Here is a 15,629-nt window from a genome sequence, read left to right as displayed (position 1 = left end):
TTAGGGAGTTTCATGTCCTCTCCTTGGGGAATGAAGCTCAGAATTTTTCCAGCCTTATCCCACAGTGCTTTGTTTATTCAATAAGAAAAATGCCTTGGTGTTCAGTAGGGCTTACTCTCGCAGAATCGTATGTATATATATAGGATCATAGCCTTAGTGCATCAACCAGGCTCTCACAAATTTCTCCCCCTTTCCCTTTTCAGTGGATGGGCTCTTGTGTGCGTTTGCAGCAAAACAATAATACAAGGCTCTTGGGTTACTTACAGTTAGTGTCGAAGAGGAAAGGATTATTATTACGATGGTCCACATGTTCAGCTGTTGTCTGTCTCTTTCATCTCCCAGGTGCAGGATCAGAAGTCATTTCAATGGGCAATCCTCAGCAGGTTCTCTCAGTCTGTTTCCTTGGGTTCCTGAGCTCGCCTCATCTTTCGCCACTGCTGTTGCTTCTGTTACTGAGTCCCAGGAGGGCTCTTGGTGCTTCTTTGAAGCAGGATGCTTGACACACACCTTGCACTGCAGGCAACTCTGCAGTCCATGTCCCAGATATCTTCGTCACCCGTGCCCCCTTTCATTACTCATTGTTATCGCTGCACTTGAGCAAGGAAAGGTCAATCTTTTACGTTCCCACGGTAAGGGCAGCAAGAAAAGTTCTGGCACAGATGTCACAGGAGCCGGGGAGAGAGAGAATTTAATATCCTGGAGACTGGAAAGAAGCAGGTGAGCACACAGAAAAAAAAACCTAGTGGGATGGGGTGGGGGGAGAGCTTTGCACAATGGGATTCAAGCTGACCAAAATGGCTCTGCTAATGTCTGCCTGGAATGATGACCGGAGAGCACAAAGGAAAACTGATGGAGAGAGACTTCAATGGAAATGAAAGCTCCACTCCTGCGGAGCTTTAGTAGGAGCAAGCTTCAGTGGGTGGGTATATGGAATATGATTCATTGTTCACACACACGTGGGTAGGGATGCAAGTACTCCCTGGAAGCTACATATGGCAACAACTATATTGATCTAGTGTAAAAAGTAGGGCAACAGCTGCCACAGGTGCAGCCCATGCCTAATCACATTTATTCAAGACTTACACATCTAAGTAATGGTGCACAAAACTGCATCCTTGTATTATTGACTTTTGGGGGGAGGGCAGAGTTATAACCTGGTAAAAACATTTCAGAGCCCTCGACCAAAATCAAACATATACAGATTATGCATTTCATGCCTCCAACTCTTGAACACACATGCTTATTATCAAGTGTGAAATTTGACTACAGATCTGAGTCCCCGATCTTGTCGTGTCTTACTGCTGGCTTGCACTGATTATATTTGGTACAGTGGTACCTCGGGTTACATATGCTTCAGGTTACATATGCTTCAGGTTACAGACTCCGCTAACCCAGAAATAGTAACTCGGGTTAAGAACTTTGTTTCAGGATGAGAACAGAAATCGTGCTCCAGCAGCGCGGCAGCAGCAGGAGGCCCCATTAGCTAAAGTGGTGCTTCAGGTTAAGAACAGTTTCAGGTTAAGAACAGACCTCCGGAACGAATTAAGTACTTAGCCCGAGGTACCACTGTATATGTCATATCCTTTTTTTAATTGCAAGCAGGATTGCTGCCCAAATAGCCTATTTAAAAAAGGCTAGCTATGTCCGGGAAGGGGATATTGTACTCTAGAATGTTTTACCTGCCTGCATTTCTGATATTTGATCTGCCACAAAATGTTAATCACTGTGCAGCAATACAACAAATGCAAAAGAAAAAAAGGAAAGGCTAATGTAGAATTAAATTAGAAGCATTATTTTTCTTATAATGCTACAAGACCATATTAAATATACTTTGGGCTAATATTATCAACATCTGTAGGTACTGAGATGATTTGCTCCCTCAGATATTCTGAAGAATCCAGAACGACATTAGTAAACCGCAGAACTACTGTGATCCAGCAATTTCCCTGTCTGGCCAGCCCAAAACATTTTGATGTGTCACGCAAAGGACAAGATGGTGATTTCCATCACCCCGATTCCATATTGAAAAGCTAACCAGTTGGACTAATTTAAACAGGACAGCATTCTTTACTGCACCTCAGGGCAGCAGACTAGCTTAGAAAGCACAGGGCAAGCTGTCTGGCTCACACAACACTCTGTCCACTCTGCATGCCTTAGCGTATGAGGCAGCTGCCCAGTTCTGCCCAATGGAAGAGCTAGCTGGGGCATGTTCCACAGGGGGGGATGCACTGGGACAACCGATCTCAGTGATCACGGGTAGGAGGAGGAGTTACGCTAAGACTAGACTATGTCATTACAGAGGGGGCAGGTTTAGTCGTTGTCTGAGGACTGTTCCTGCCTCCGGGTCTGGTCCTGACCGGATGGATACTAGAATCAGCAAGGGATACCCACATGACCTGAAGGTGCTGCTGTGCAATGCCAGGTCAATGATTCATAAGACCACTGCCATCCATGACTTGATCATGGATGGAGGACTTGACCTGGCATGTGTAACAGAGACTTGGTTGGATGAAGCAGATGGGCCTGTCCTTGCCGCTGCTTGCCCACCAGGTTTCTCTTACGCACAGCAACCCAGGTCATGTGGGCGGGGAGGGGGGGTTGCAGTGATTTTTAGGAAGTCATTAGTTTGCACCATGCGTCCTATTGGGAAGACCCAGTTTTCCGAGTGCATGTTCTGGAAGTTGGGCAATAGGGGCAGTACAGGATTCCTTTTGGTGTACCGACCTCCCCGCTGCACCAAGGATTCCCTGCCCGAGCTGCTTCAGGTCGTGGCGGATGTTCTCCTGGAGACACCTAGCTTGGTTGTCCTAGGGGATTTTAACATCCATGCTGACACGACCTTACAAGGGGCTGCTCGGGACTTCGTGGAAAGCATGGCCTCCATGGGGCTGTCCCTGAATAAGTCTGGCCCAACCCATAGCCGTGGACATGCCTTGGACCTGGTGTTTACCTCTATGGATGTTGGTGATCTGATACTAAGTAAAAGCAAAACGAAAGAAGTGCCATGGTCAGATCACTTCCTGGTGCAACTGGACTTCTCTGCGACCCATCCCCTCTGCAGGGAGGTGGGACCAATTCGGATGGTCCACCCCCGCCACTTAATGGATCCAAATGGTTTCCAGAGAGTGGTAGGGGATGCTTTATCCCATGTTGATGGCCTTTCAGCTGATTCCCTGGTGGCCCGCTGGAATGCGGAGTTAACCAGGGCTATTGACTGTTTGGCTCCGAAGCGCCCTCTCCGATTGCATGGAGCCCAGACAGCCCCGTGGTTTTCCACAGATCTGAGGGCAATGAAACAATCATTGAGACGGCTAGAGTGCCGGTGGCGGATAACTCATTCCGAATCTGACCGGACACAGGTTAGAGCTCAACGTCGAGCCTACCAAGTGGCGATAGCGACGGCGAAGAAGAATTTCTTCACCGCCTCTATTGCATCTGCAGAAAACAGCAGCAGGAGACTTTTTCAGGTGGTTCACAATTTAGCGGAACCACCTGCAACATCGGGGCCCAGTATGGGCCACATGTTCTCCTGCAATGATTTTGCAAAGTTTTTTGCAGATAAAATCGCCCACATTCGGGAAGAAGTAGACTCCACCGTGGGAGCAGGGCCGGGGCGGGAGAGTGCTAGAGTTTTGTCTAGTCAGGTTGAGTGGGATCAATTCCAATCTGTTACCTCCGAGGATGTGGACAGGCTGCTTGGATGAGTGAAACCAACCACCTGTCTCCTGGATCCTTGCCCATCCTGGCTTATAAAAGCTAGCCGGGAAGGACTGGGCGATGGGCTTCGTGGGGTGGTGAATGCTTCCCTCCGTGAGGGAGCCTTCCCAGACCCGCTGAAAGAGGCGGTTATTAAACGTTTTAAAGACCTAGTTTGTGGCAATTCTTCTGCCTTGCACAACACAACTGGTGCATCAAAGTTTCACATCCATATTGGCAAAGTACCTTTGCTCCATCTGGTGCAGAGGAATGGTTCATGAGACAGCTAGTGATGTGGTCAATGACGCTTCACCTTTCTGCAATGTTTGCCCTGCATTTAGCAAAAGAATTTAACAAGAGCTCCCTGGACTGGGCCAATGACCTATCTAGTCCAGCTTCCTCTTCTCACAGTGGCCAACCAGGTGCCTAAATAGGAAGCACACTTAAGCCAGACCTGAATACAAGACCATTCTCTCCTCCCGACCCCCAGCCATGAAGCCCTTTGGAAAATTCCAGAGATCAGGTATTTGAGAGAAGGAACAGGACAACAGATTCCGTCTCCATTGGCAGAATTTTAACCTGCTTTGCCTGCTTGTATCTTCACCATTACAATGTCCTGCTGCAACACCGTTCCTTTCCCGTTACCTTTCATTGCCCTTTTTCTTAACTTTCTAATTTGTGTTTCATTTTTGAATTAGACAGGTAGTCTACTAACAAAATAATGAGACTTTTGTTTGCCTGGGATTGCTATGGCTGGCTATTAAGCACCAGCCACATCCCCTTGGCAAAGGCAAGGATGCATCATAATAGAAGTGTTTCTGTTATAAGGTGGCATATGAGGCAGCAGTTCCACCTTCAGGTTGTAAGGTCATCGTCAGATACTACAGGGAGCAAGACGCCTTCCTCTTGCTTGTTTTGAACTTCCAGGTCATGCATATAACACAGGGCCGGATTTAGGTTTGATAAGGCCCTGAGCTACTGAAGGTAATGGAGCCCTTTATATGTCCAGCTGTCCTTTGCCAACAACAAATTGTCGCTGTTTTTTGTGTTGATTACTTACATCATAGGAGCCTACACCACACAAAACACTGTTGCTGTATGTAGGTTTTATTCTATTTGTTTTTTATCTTAAATTTTGGAAATGTACATCCAGGTTTTTCCCCCCTGTAAAATTTTTTTGGGGGCCCCCAAGAAAGTGGGGCCCTATGCTATAATTTGTTTACCTTATACGTAAATCCGGCATTGATATAACATGCAGCTAAGGCACTGCTTATCATCTCACAGTTACATGTAGAAGCAAGGTGGGGGACTGTTGCACATAACTTTTAAAGGTGCGTGTTTGTTTTCTTCTATTGCAGTGGTTTTGCAAACTTATGCCTTCAATGAATGCTTTTTACATCAGTCAAACCCTGAGGGTCTGCTGTGGATCTGCTGCATGTTGCAAAGGATTCTGGGGCCAGCTGGGCCTTCTCCACCACCCTTCATCAACGGAACAACCTCTTATATATCAGGAAAAGGTTGCAGAGGGAAATTGGGATTGATGGGCAAGCTGTATTGCATGGAAAACTCCCTACAATTCTTACCAATCATCAGAGAAGCTCTGACAAGCTTCCAGGGTCCCTGGAGCTACAATACTTGCAATAATTAATGTCTAAAATAGGGGTGGGGGGGATATAATCTGACCAACCCTGGAAACCCCTGTTTTGCCTTCTAATCCTAGGTGTGCAGATGCTGGCGGCTGATATGCCTGGAAGCATCAAAAGCTACCATATGCCAAGTCAGACCATTGAGCTATCTAGTTCCGTACTGTCCAAGAGTTAGATTCTGGAATTGGTTTTGAATCGCAGAGGCAACCCTGGAATATAAGGAATGAATACTACTATTCCTGCTGCGGCTGAGCATGGACCTGGCCTTTCACCTCTGACGGAAGAAGGGCCACAGCCCATTGGGACAGCATCTGCTTTGCACGCAGAAAGACGCAGGTTCAATCCCCAGCACCTCCAGGTCGGAGAGGGAAAAGACTTCTGCCCCAAACCCCAGAGAGCGGCTGCTAGTCAGTTCAAATTAAGCCCGGTAAATAAAGCCACTAACATGCTGGAAGGCAATTTACAGATAACAATAAGTGTACTGCTAAAAACATACCAAAAAAAAAAAAACATTAAAAGCAATTAGCCATGGAAAGAAATAATCTATTGAAACCATACCAATAATTAAAGCAACGCACGACACCAGCCCTTTCGTTAAAAGCAGCTTCCAAAAGTACAGTACAAGCGCCGGAGGAGAAACCCATGTCTTTCTCATCCTCCCTTCCAAACTCACTTCACTAACCTGCTCAAACTAATGGTATAGCCCCCTCTGTCTTGAAAACCCTTTCCGAGGTAGCAAGCACGAGGTTTTTTGTTTTTTGTTTTGTTTTGTTTTGCTTTTAAGGAACCTAAAGCCACAGCTTGAAGCATAAACCTGTGGGGAAGACAGAAAAGCCTCCTGCTGCCTGGCGGGCTTCCCTTCCTCGCTTCCCCCCCGGCCGAGAATGGCACGGTCCACAGCGTGCTGAGTGCCTCGGAACGGCGGCTTGGCGACCGGCTTAGCAACGGAGGTGGAGGGACAAGCTCCGTGCGGAGGGGAAGGGCGGGTGCCGCCGCCTTCTTTTTGCTCCCCTCGCCTTCCCCATGCCCCTTCCCCGCGCAGCCCCCCACTACCTACCCGGCTCCCCCGGCTGGCCCTGGGCTGCGTGGAGTGACCCGCACGCACGGTAGGTCCCTCCTTGAGCCCAGAAGAGCCAGGGAAGGGCTGGTAGGTTTACCCTGGGGGCCCGGCAGGTTGCAAGCGCAGCAGGCTGTTGTTTGCCCGGGGATTCATTGTCAGAGCAGAAGCTCCCCTGCGTGAGGCAGCGGACGAGGGTGTGGGTTTGTGGTTATTGTTGTTGTTATTATTATCATTGCAACTATTTCCCCATCTGTCCCAGTGTTGTCTATTCCAGGGTGCAATGCAATGGTTCCCAAACTTTTTTCAGGCTGCTTCCCACCCCCTTTAGTTCCACAAACTCATTCATAGTGTCTTCTTAAAAGGCATTATTCAAAATAACGGTTTGCATAAGCCGCATCATAAAATTTAGAACAGGAACAATTAATTGCGTGTTTCTTCAGAATCCAATTAAAACTTTTTAGTTTAATTCAACATAACTGAGGGATTTGATCCACTGATAACACCAGTTTCCCACAGCCTGATAGTCATTTATGCCTCCAGTGCCACCCTGACACCCCCTTAGATGTTTTGCTTTTAAGGAACCTAAAGCCACCCCCATAAATGACCCTTGGTATCCTACTGCCCATTGCATTATAGACTAAATATTTGGCATGTGGTCCTTTTTAGCTCCTGGAGAATTGGGTTGCTTCTCTATGCAGGCTCAGGCCTCATCAGCCTCCTTAACCACTAACTCGGCTTGTAGTGAGTTTCTACATGAGCAACTGCAGACAACACCCAGGTGTTGCTAACATGGCGCAAATGTTAGTTTGAGGGTCATACATGTCTACTGCTTCAGGCAGCAGATTGTCGAGTACAGGTGACCAACCTGTGGCATGGGTGCCATAAGGGGCCAGGGGTGTTGGTGGTGCACTTCAACAAGGGTGCTTGAGAAAGAGGTCCTGTGGCCTTAGATAATGGCCTGCTATTGTTCCTTTCTCTTCAGTGCTGCCCTGCTACTAGCTAAAGATACACCTGCCTCTGGATACAAGGAGAATTTTATATGCACTGAGGTGGTGTGGACTGGAGTTGTAATACTACATAGTGTGGACTTAGTGTGCTTGCCCAAATGTTTGGCTATCACTCTTCTAGAAATACCTGTGGAAGTTTGTCCCATCCTTGTATTTTTTTAAGAGTCCATGTTCTCTTGAGATTCCACTATACAAAGGGAGGTTGAGCTGAGCTGGAGTGTCTGGCCCAAACTCATCCAGAGACCTTCATGGCTGGTTGGGAATTTGAACCCAGGTCTTCCGAGTCCTAGGCACAAGTTCTCACACATTTTATTTTTTAAGGTACATTGTTCTCTATTTATTTCCCACCATAAACAGTATGTTCCAGTATGGCACATACAACCTATTTTAGAATAAATAGGTGAGGAAGCTGTGTTGTGCAAGAAACACATAGCACAGGGTTGGTACCAAAAGCAGCAGTTCATCTCCCCTCTCCCTCAGTTTGGGTAGTATTGCTGGCCTCATTCTCCATCTGGCTGCAGCCATCATTTATGTAGTTCGGCTCAGGAATGTGTGACAGTATCATCAAGATACGGGGTAAGCATTATGGGGCGGGGCGGGCCAATTTGAAAGTGGGATGCTGTTTCAGTGTCCACTTTATGTCAAGTATTACCAGTGCTATTTTTCTAGAAAAAGAGGTGCCAGAACTCACCACAAATGCCTCTCTTGTTCTCTTATAATAGCAATGGCGCCCACCTGAGAGGTGCCAGAACTGAGTTCTGGCAAGTTTCGGCTGGGAAAAAAGTCCTCAGTATAACAAATTTGCTCCTCTTCTCTCCCTTTCTGTTCCAAGGCTTCACCTGGTTTTGCGATGTCATGAAGGGGTTGGCTGAGACAGACGTCCAGCAGATGAAGTATTGCGAGCACAACAGATGGTTTATTGCTTAATTTTCTGTGGCAAGCCCTAGGCTCTATTTACATTTAGATATCTCTGCTTACTTCAACTGGACCTGCAATTCCTCTTAGCTGCTGCTGCTGCCTTTTGTAATTGTCTTCATGAAGTAAACAACTCATTCTAAAGTTATTTAAAGCAGGGAATTGAAATGCCGTTACTATAACTCCACATATTAATGTCTAACAAATGAAGAGGAAGTTGGAAAAATTAAGATATTTTTAAAAGATTGCCCGAGGAGATTAATTTATCATACTCTAAAAAAATAATCAGATGGGCCTTGAGAGCAGCTCATGTTCCTTTCCTGGAACATTCTGAGATGGATGGAAATAAACTTTCTGTACATTACATTTGTTTGGTCAGGACCTGTTTCTTAAGCATAAGAGTATATCTGAATTGTGATCCTTTTATGTGGCAGAATTATGGATTGTTGACTTACTCTAAAGCATTTGAGCCATTATGAGGTTCTTAAAGTTAATGAAGTTTGGCAATTATAAGTAACATTACTGTCTGGATTTCTGTGATGAAGCCTTAATTTGTGTGTCTGATGTGTCAAATTGTTTGCTGAGAAATGGCCTTTGCTCTATTTGGAAGACAAACACAGTTCTCGTTTTCAGTTCTGGCTTTTCAGTATTAAAACTAAATAAATAAACGAATCTGTCAGAAAGGGCATTTGTTTTCCTTGGGATTCTAAGTACAGTACTACATTTACTCAGAAGTAAGTCTAGCTTTGATCAATGGGACTTGATCCTGTCAAAATCCTGTCAAAAGGATTTTAACCTAAACCATAGAAAGGGCTAAGCACTTACTTACTTATAAGGAGAGTTCAAGGGCAGTCTGCTTTGGTATCACTGAGTATGGAGAAGATTAGTGTGAGCAGCAGTTACTCCGAAACAATTAGTGAGAGAATATTGGTATCCCCCTTGTGATACTGATTTATTTATTTTTTATTTAACCGGATTTATATACTGCTTAAACATGAAAACCTCTAAGCGGTCCACATGAAAACAAACAAACATTTAAGAATACTGATAATATCAGAGATTAAAAATAAATTGGCCTAATTGTTTTTCCTAAATATAAATAACTAGGGGCTGTGCTCCCCTTGCCAGTCCACCACATTTAACCCACCAGAGATTCCTCCCCATGCAACTACTAAACTTGCTTTTCACCCATTTCTGAAGCCACTTCTCCCTTCTGTTCTGCAGCCCTGCTTTGCACTCCTGTTTTCATGCCTATACCATGAGAACCTCCTGAATCTTCTTCCTCCCTCTCATCCCAAGTCCTAAGCACCCTTTCTACATTTTCCCCAGCTATGAAGCATCCACCGTCTCCTATTCTTCAGACCCTCTCATGCCCCTGCTTTCATCTTCAACCTCATTCCCATGCCTCTTGCTCCCTCCTTTTGCAACCCCTTCAAATATTCCATAGTACTTCACTCAAAACTGTTGTTGTTTAAAACCACAATTTCCATCTATCCCTGCTTTACTCAAACTTCTGTCATTGTTTTAAACCACCACTTTCCCCCTCTCAGTGTTACCTCCCTTCTCCTGTCCTAGGGCCACTGCTGTGGTGCAAACTGCCTTCTCTCTCTCTCTCTCTCTCTTATTTCTTTATTGCAAACACTCATAGATACATCCATTATACATAAATAAAATGAAAAGAAACAGAAAAAGAATAAAAAAAAATAGATAACTAACTTCAAAAAACAAATATTTTCAAATTAACTTCTACATAGGGAGTACAAGCCTTTACACAGCTTTGGCTTGACTCCTTAATTCGAATCATGACTTCCTGCTATCCATGAACGTACTTAGTAAATCAATATTTTTTTTTACAGATAACTGTATTTAGATGGTAAGTCTTGGAGAAACGTTCTGATTGCCAGTAGGGTTTAGTCTACGCTAAGCCAAGTGATGCTCTGGAAGCCTTCTTTTTCCATGCAATTTATAAAGACATCCTATCCTTAATCTTTCTTTTGAGTGATTTCTTATTAGGTCTGTTAATTTGGTAAACTGCCTTCTCTTTTCCCCGCATCCCCTTTCCTGACTTCATGCAAATCCAGGATAGTGGTGAGGTGCTACCAGTACTCCAATGGGAGCTGCACAATGACAGCTCAACATTTTATGTATTATGTATGTATAGGAAGAAATCATCAGGTTTTTTAAAAAATATGCATTCTAAAACAAGGGGCTGGATCCAGCTAACAAGTCCTGCTAGCAGAAGCCTGCACAAGGACTTTGTTGACTCAGTAGGGCTTTCCTCGCTTTTCTCCCCCTGTGCGCCCCAAGTTGGCTCGGGGGGGGTTGGGAGAACCCCAATAACAGCACAGCAGGGAAAGAGAGGGCCGTTTGTTCCATCAGGCAAGCAGAAATGCTTGCGTTGACAGCAGTCTGGTTAGTGCTACGTTGAATTCCTCCCAGAATTACATATTTAAATAAACATCAAGTTTACATTTCTGCGTAGGCTTCCCTAAACAGAAATGTATTTAGTAGGAATTAATAACAGCAAAGGTGCCTATTGTCATGTCATATGGCACTTGTAAAAATGCCAGTTCCATAGATTGAAGCAGGCACATACAGGGAGGGGGGCCAGGGCTTTTTTCCAGCCAAAACTTGCTAGAACTCAGTTCTGGCACTTCTCAGGTGGGTGCCATTGCCGTTCTGAGAAAATGTGGGAGGTGTTCATGGTGAGTTCCAGCACCACCATCCCTCTCTCATTTTCGGACAATAGCACTGGTGAGGCAGTCCTCCAAGTAAACTGGCTCCAGGTTGTTAAGGGATTTTTTTACTAATAGCAGCACCTTGAATTTGGCCTGGTAACAAACCAGTAGCCATTGCAGATCTCTGAGTAGAGATGTAATAATCTGACAGGGTCTAGATTTCAGCCTCCTATTAAGGTTTAAGCCTTCCCCCTCACCTGTTGCTGAGGGAACTGAGACATATCCTTCAGTGTCTACCCTGTTTCCAGATGAGTGAGTTTGGGGGAGGAAGGATTATAGAACAGATTTGTAAAAAGCCCCCTGCTTGTTGTGTATGCCACATGAGAATCACCTTCAGGCAACTAAACAAGGAAGTGTCATTAAAAATTGTTGGGTTTTTCTCCTGCCATAAAATAATTACATAGATATACGTGGGCAGGTAGGTTTGTATAATTAGTGGAGTTATTTGCATGTTGTTATGGCCATTATGAATGAATCTAATATCCTATTTATAAAGCATTTGTTGGTTTTTAAGGGGGGGGGGATTCCTTGGAAATGCTCGGCAAGCTGTGTAACAGTGTCATCCATGGCAGCAGGAATTGAACTTTCGACTAGGAATTTGCACATCAAGTGTCTTTGTGCATGTAGGATTTTCATATGTACTACTATATTTTTGCATTTGATTACAGGGAATGATCATTTTGATGCCTGTGAAGTTGTATTAACCACAAGAAGATGGAAGTGGTGAAATCAGCCTGTTCCGAAGAGTTCAGCAACACCAAAGAAACCCCTGAGAAACTGCAATCTCTTCTTTTGGACAGCCTGGTGGATGATACTAAGGAAGCAACTGATGTCCCCAATCGCCTTGTGGAATCCAGTAGGTGATTGGATATACTTATGCAGGCGGGACTTCTTGGTTTATAGGTTTCTGAAGGCCTTCGAGTGCTTCCAAATGTTAACTGTTTTCGGTGGGGTGCGAGGTTCATTACCAAGAAATCCAGGTTGTGCTGTTATAGTTGATTGGGAGGTCTTGCACGCAAAAACCACCCTTCTAAAAGTTTAGACTTATTGGAAGAAGCTAAGAGATGGGGCAGTACATTGGATAGTGGAGGGGGTGGGGTAATACTTGCTTTGATACAATGCCACTTCCTTGCGAACAAATCAGAGCAAACGCTTATTAAATAAACCAAGGTTATCTAATCTCCCTGAATGCTCAACAAATAGGTCATCTGAAAGACCTTCAGTCTTGCTCCTAATGAAGTTGACTGGTTGGCCAAGCAATCCAGAGATACACTGCTGCTATGCAGGCAGAATGGCTGCTAAATCCTTTGCCCACTTAGCCCGGGCAGGAAGCGAGGAGACTTACAAAAAGACAACATCTAGGTTAGTGTGGTGAGGCTGATAGCAATGGGCAGGTTGGGAGCGGGTCCCTGATAGCTTTTTCGACAAAGAAGGTAGACTGATTAGACTGTGGCACCGATCTACCTAAGCTAATCACAGCTAAGCCTCATTAAAACAAATGGAACGCATTAGTAACCGCTAATTTTAATTGAGCTCTGATCCAGCTGATCTGACTCAGTATACCAATTATTGCTTCTGATTTCTTTCATTCTTTTTTTCTTCTCTTTTCAGAGATATTTAGAAAGCTTCTAAGAAATGATGTCATACAGGCTAAACCTGCCATCATGCACTTTGGAGGGTATATAATGGAACAACATCACCAGCAAGTACTGGTAAGTAATAATGGTGTTCACCTATGCTCATCACGCTAAACCATGGTTTAGTCTCAAGATGTGCATGAGCAGGACGGAGCCACAGAGCATCTTAGACTTGGACATTCTTATCCTCCCCCCTCCCCCTCCTGTACAGTTGGGAAAAGGACTTTGGTAGCATCTGCTTTTTGTTTCACTGGATCTCGAATTGTCATGCCATCCATAGAAGGGACCATGGTTTAGAGCAAGCCATTGTCAGATTCAAAATCATGGTTTATTAAGCTGGCTTGTTTAAACTAGTTGCAGCTGGCGGTAAACTACAATTCCTTGGGTTAGACAACACAGCTAGGGAAAAATCTCTATGTCAAGCCTATCCACACAGATTTATTTTTTTCTAATTCCCGTCTTGCTCCTTAATTTTGACAGGAAGTGAATTCTCCACCCTGGTTCCTCTGAAGCTTCAAACAATTCTTGCATATTTTATGTAATATAGTGTAAAAGTGGCTGGGACATAAGCCAGCATTTGATGCAAGAGGTGATTCATTAGGAATTGAACTCGATTGGTCAGAACCGTGAAAATCTATGTCTAAATCCATTTAAAAATAGATTTCTCCCCCATCCTTAGACACAAAGCAAGATTCAAGGGAAGTGAAAATGCTGCCAGAGCTTCTCCTTGGACCAGGGCAGCAAGTGGTGTGCCAGCTCTAAACTTGCTGTAGCTCCTTCCTGCTCATGAAAGTGTCTCTAAACCGTAGTGTAAGCATAATATAGAAATGCGGCCACTGTCTTTTGATCACTTTCTGAATATCTTTTCTATTTCATTTGCAAACACAAAGGGGGAGAAAACCCGTAAGAACAATACTGAAGGAAATGATCGGTCAAGGAACTATTTTCCAAAGCTCACTAGATAGCACTTCGAATTCATTACAGTTAGACTGTCACTTAAGATTTTAAAACATAGATGTTTGTTCTTAAAATGAAAGGCAGAAAAAACCCTGCTTATTTTGTTCTGCAGAAACTTCTGAATATTTCAAGCGAAGTTATAAATTTCCATGTTATTCCACCGGAGACAAAGTACTTTCAGATCAAATACAGCAAAATAGTAAGTGTCAGTAGTAACCTTCTCATCATTTGCATTTAATTCTCCACTTTCCATTCTCACATTGCAATATAAATGGCAGCTGGGCACTTCTTGGGAAATTACCGTTCTCTGTTTTACAGCAACGGCTTGTCCCTGGCTTGTCCTTCACAATTACGGTTGATTTCTGTGCTGATGAATGGCGATACTATTATGACTGCCTTAGAATCCATTCTCAGGTAAGACACCACAAGAGGGGGGAATGTATATGTGGCCTCCTCCTCACTTTGTATGAGTGAAATAAATGTTGTTGTACTCCATGATACATAAAAATAATGGATTGATCTTACAGATTAATAATATTCAATTTTATTCACTGTATTGTCAGTCTGTATTATTCATCCCTTTCCTTTGTGTTATTTTGTTCTACCCTCAGTGAAGAGATAACACACTGAATTTGGGGGGAGGGGGAGGGAGGAGCAAACAGAGGTCTAATGTGAACCTAATGAGGAAATACTAGGAGTGTCTGGTTTGGTTTGAAATACAAAATAGAAGTGTTCAGAAGAACAATGGTTCCACGTTTTTTAAAATCCTCAAAACTGGTCATTTTTTCACTCAAATGCAGCAAATTTTTGTTGGAATGGATTGCAGTCTCCTTATAGGAAGTACACTTGTGAAATTTGCATGGGAAATTCAACTCAGTGCTGCAGAAAAATAAAAATGAAGCTTCTTAGAATGCTGAACATTTTCAGGAAAGCTTCTATGTTTTTCAATTTTTCCTCATCCCCAAGAGGACTAGAAACATGCCTTTAAAGGCAAAAAAATGTCATTTATCACCATTGGATGGAGAGATATATCTCTGTATAAGGCAAAAAGTTAAAGGACTCCTGGACGGTTAATTCCAGTCAAAGGTGACTTTGGGTGGGGCGCTCATCTTGCTTCAGGTCGAGGGAGCAGGTATTTGTCCACAGACAGTTTTCCAGGTCATGTGGCCAGCATGACTAAACTACTGGTACTTAGAGGACCATGACGAGTGCCAGAACACACGGAAACACCGTTTACCTTCCCGTTGCAGCGGTATCTATTTATCTACTTGTACTGGCATGCTTTCAAACTGCAAGGTTGTTTATAAAAACCACTGGCATGTGTGGCTGGAATGTAGCCCACTGTACAATTTTAAAAGCCACATCCATTTCTCTGGTTTAGACTGCTCTGCCTCCTTTCTTTTAGCAAATGTTTTGTGCCACTGGGGAAGTGGTAATTCTGTATTGATTTGCTTTGGATGTTTGTATGTGATGCCAATAAAAGGTTTGATGATGATGATGATGATTTCTCTGGTTTTGGGCTAAAAAAAGTTCCCATCCCTGATTTAGGCAGAAAGCACAGTGATTTGGCCATATGGCTGTCTAAATCTGTTTCCATGTTCTCATATCTGAGAATGGAATAAGGCCGTAATCCTGCGCGCACACACACACACACACAAAGTGACCCTGTAGTCAGAGACCTCTCTTGTCTGTTGCTGCACAGTGCCTAATATATATTTGGCACTTTTTATAAATAATAAACAATTGTTCTGATAATAAGTAAGTCTTGCATCTTGGTAAACATGTATAAAATCAGACTGAAGATCTTTCCCCTACATTGTGTATGTTCCTATAATGATAGGGGAGGCATCTCCATTATTCTCTATTGAAAGCCAGTCATTTTTGACAAAATTCCTGCAGTCCACGTAACCTTGGTTCTTGTAACTCAGTAGTACAAGAGGAGCCAGTTAGCAACCACCCCAGTGCATGTCAAT

The 15,629-nt window shown here is 44.0% G+C and overlaps 2 protein-coding genes across 6 annotated transcripts in view; one reads left to right on the top strand and one right to left on the bottom strand.

Moving 5' to 3' along the window:
* The window catches only part of SCTR (secretin receptor), a 29,520-nt gene extending 23,427 nt beyond the window's left edge, over nt 1–6,093 (bottom strand). For 3 of the 4 annotated variants that reach the window (XM_081008387.1, XM_081008386.1, XM_081008388.1), the window contains exon 1: nt 265–1,315. In XM_081008387.1, the coding sequence (XP_080864513.1) occupies nt 265–309 (45 nt within the window). In that variant the 5' untranslated portion in view covers nt 310–1,315. Of the gene's footprint in view, nt 1–264; nt 1,316–6,015 lie in introns of those variants that run through there. The other variant, XM_081008385.1, reaches the window with a different exon arrangement.
* A 175-nt stretch (nt 6,094–6,268) lies between these two features.
* The window catches only part of CFAP221 (cilia and flagella associated protein 221), a 31,318-nt gene continuing 21,957 nt past the window's right edge, over nt 6,269–15,629 (top strand). Inside the window, exons 1-5 of one of the 2 annotated variants that reach the window (XM_081006569.1) lie at nt 6,269–6,448; nt 11,731–11,918; nt 12,674–12,774; nt 13,769–13,855; nt 13,975–14,070. In XM_081006569.1, coding sequence (XP_080862695.1) covers nt 11,777–11,918; nt 12,674–12,774; nt 13,769–13,855; nt 13,975–14,070 — 426 coding nt within the window. In that variant the 5' untranslated portion in view covers nt 6,269–6,448; nt 11,731–11,776. Of the gene's footprint in view, nt 6,490–11,730; nt 11,919–12,673; nt 12,775–13,768; nt 13,856–13,974; nt 14,071–15,629 lie in introns of both variants that reach the window. The other variant, XM_081006570.1, reaches the window with a different exon arrangement.

Source organism: Podarcis pityusensis, assembly GCF_964106645.2.
Source record: "Podarcis pityusensis genome assembly, chromosome: 1".
Classification (NCBI taxonomy): domain Eukaryota; kingdom Metazoa; phylum Chordata; class Lepidosauria; order Squamata; family Lacertidae; genus Podarcis; species Podarcis pityusensis.
The sequence above is the reverse complement of the archived record's forward strand: the minus strand, read 5'-3'. Positions and strand labels throughout refer to the sequence as shown.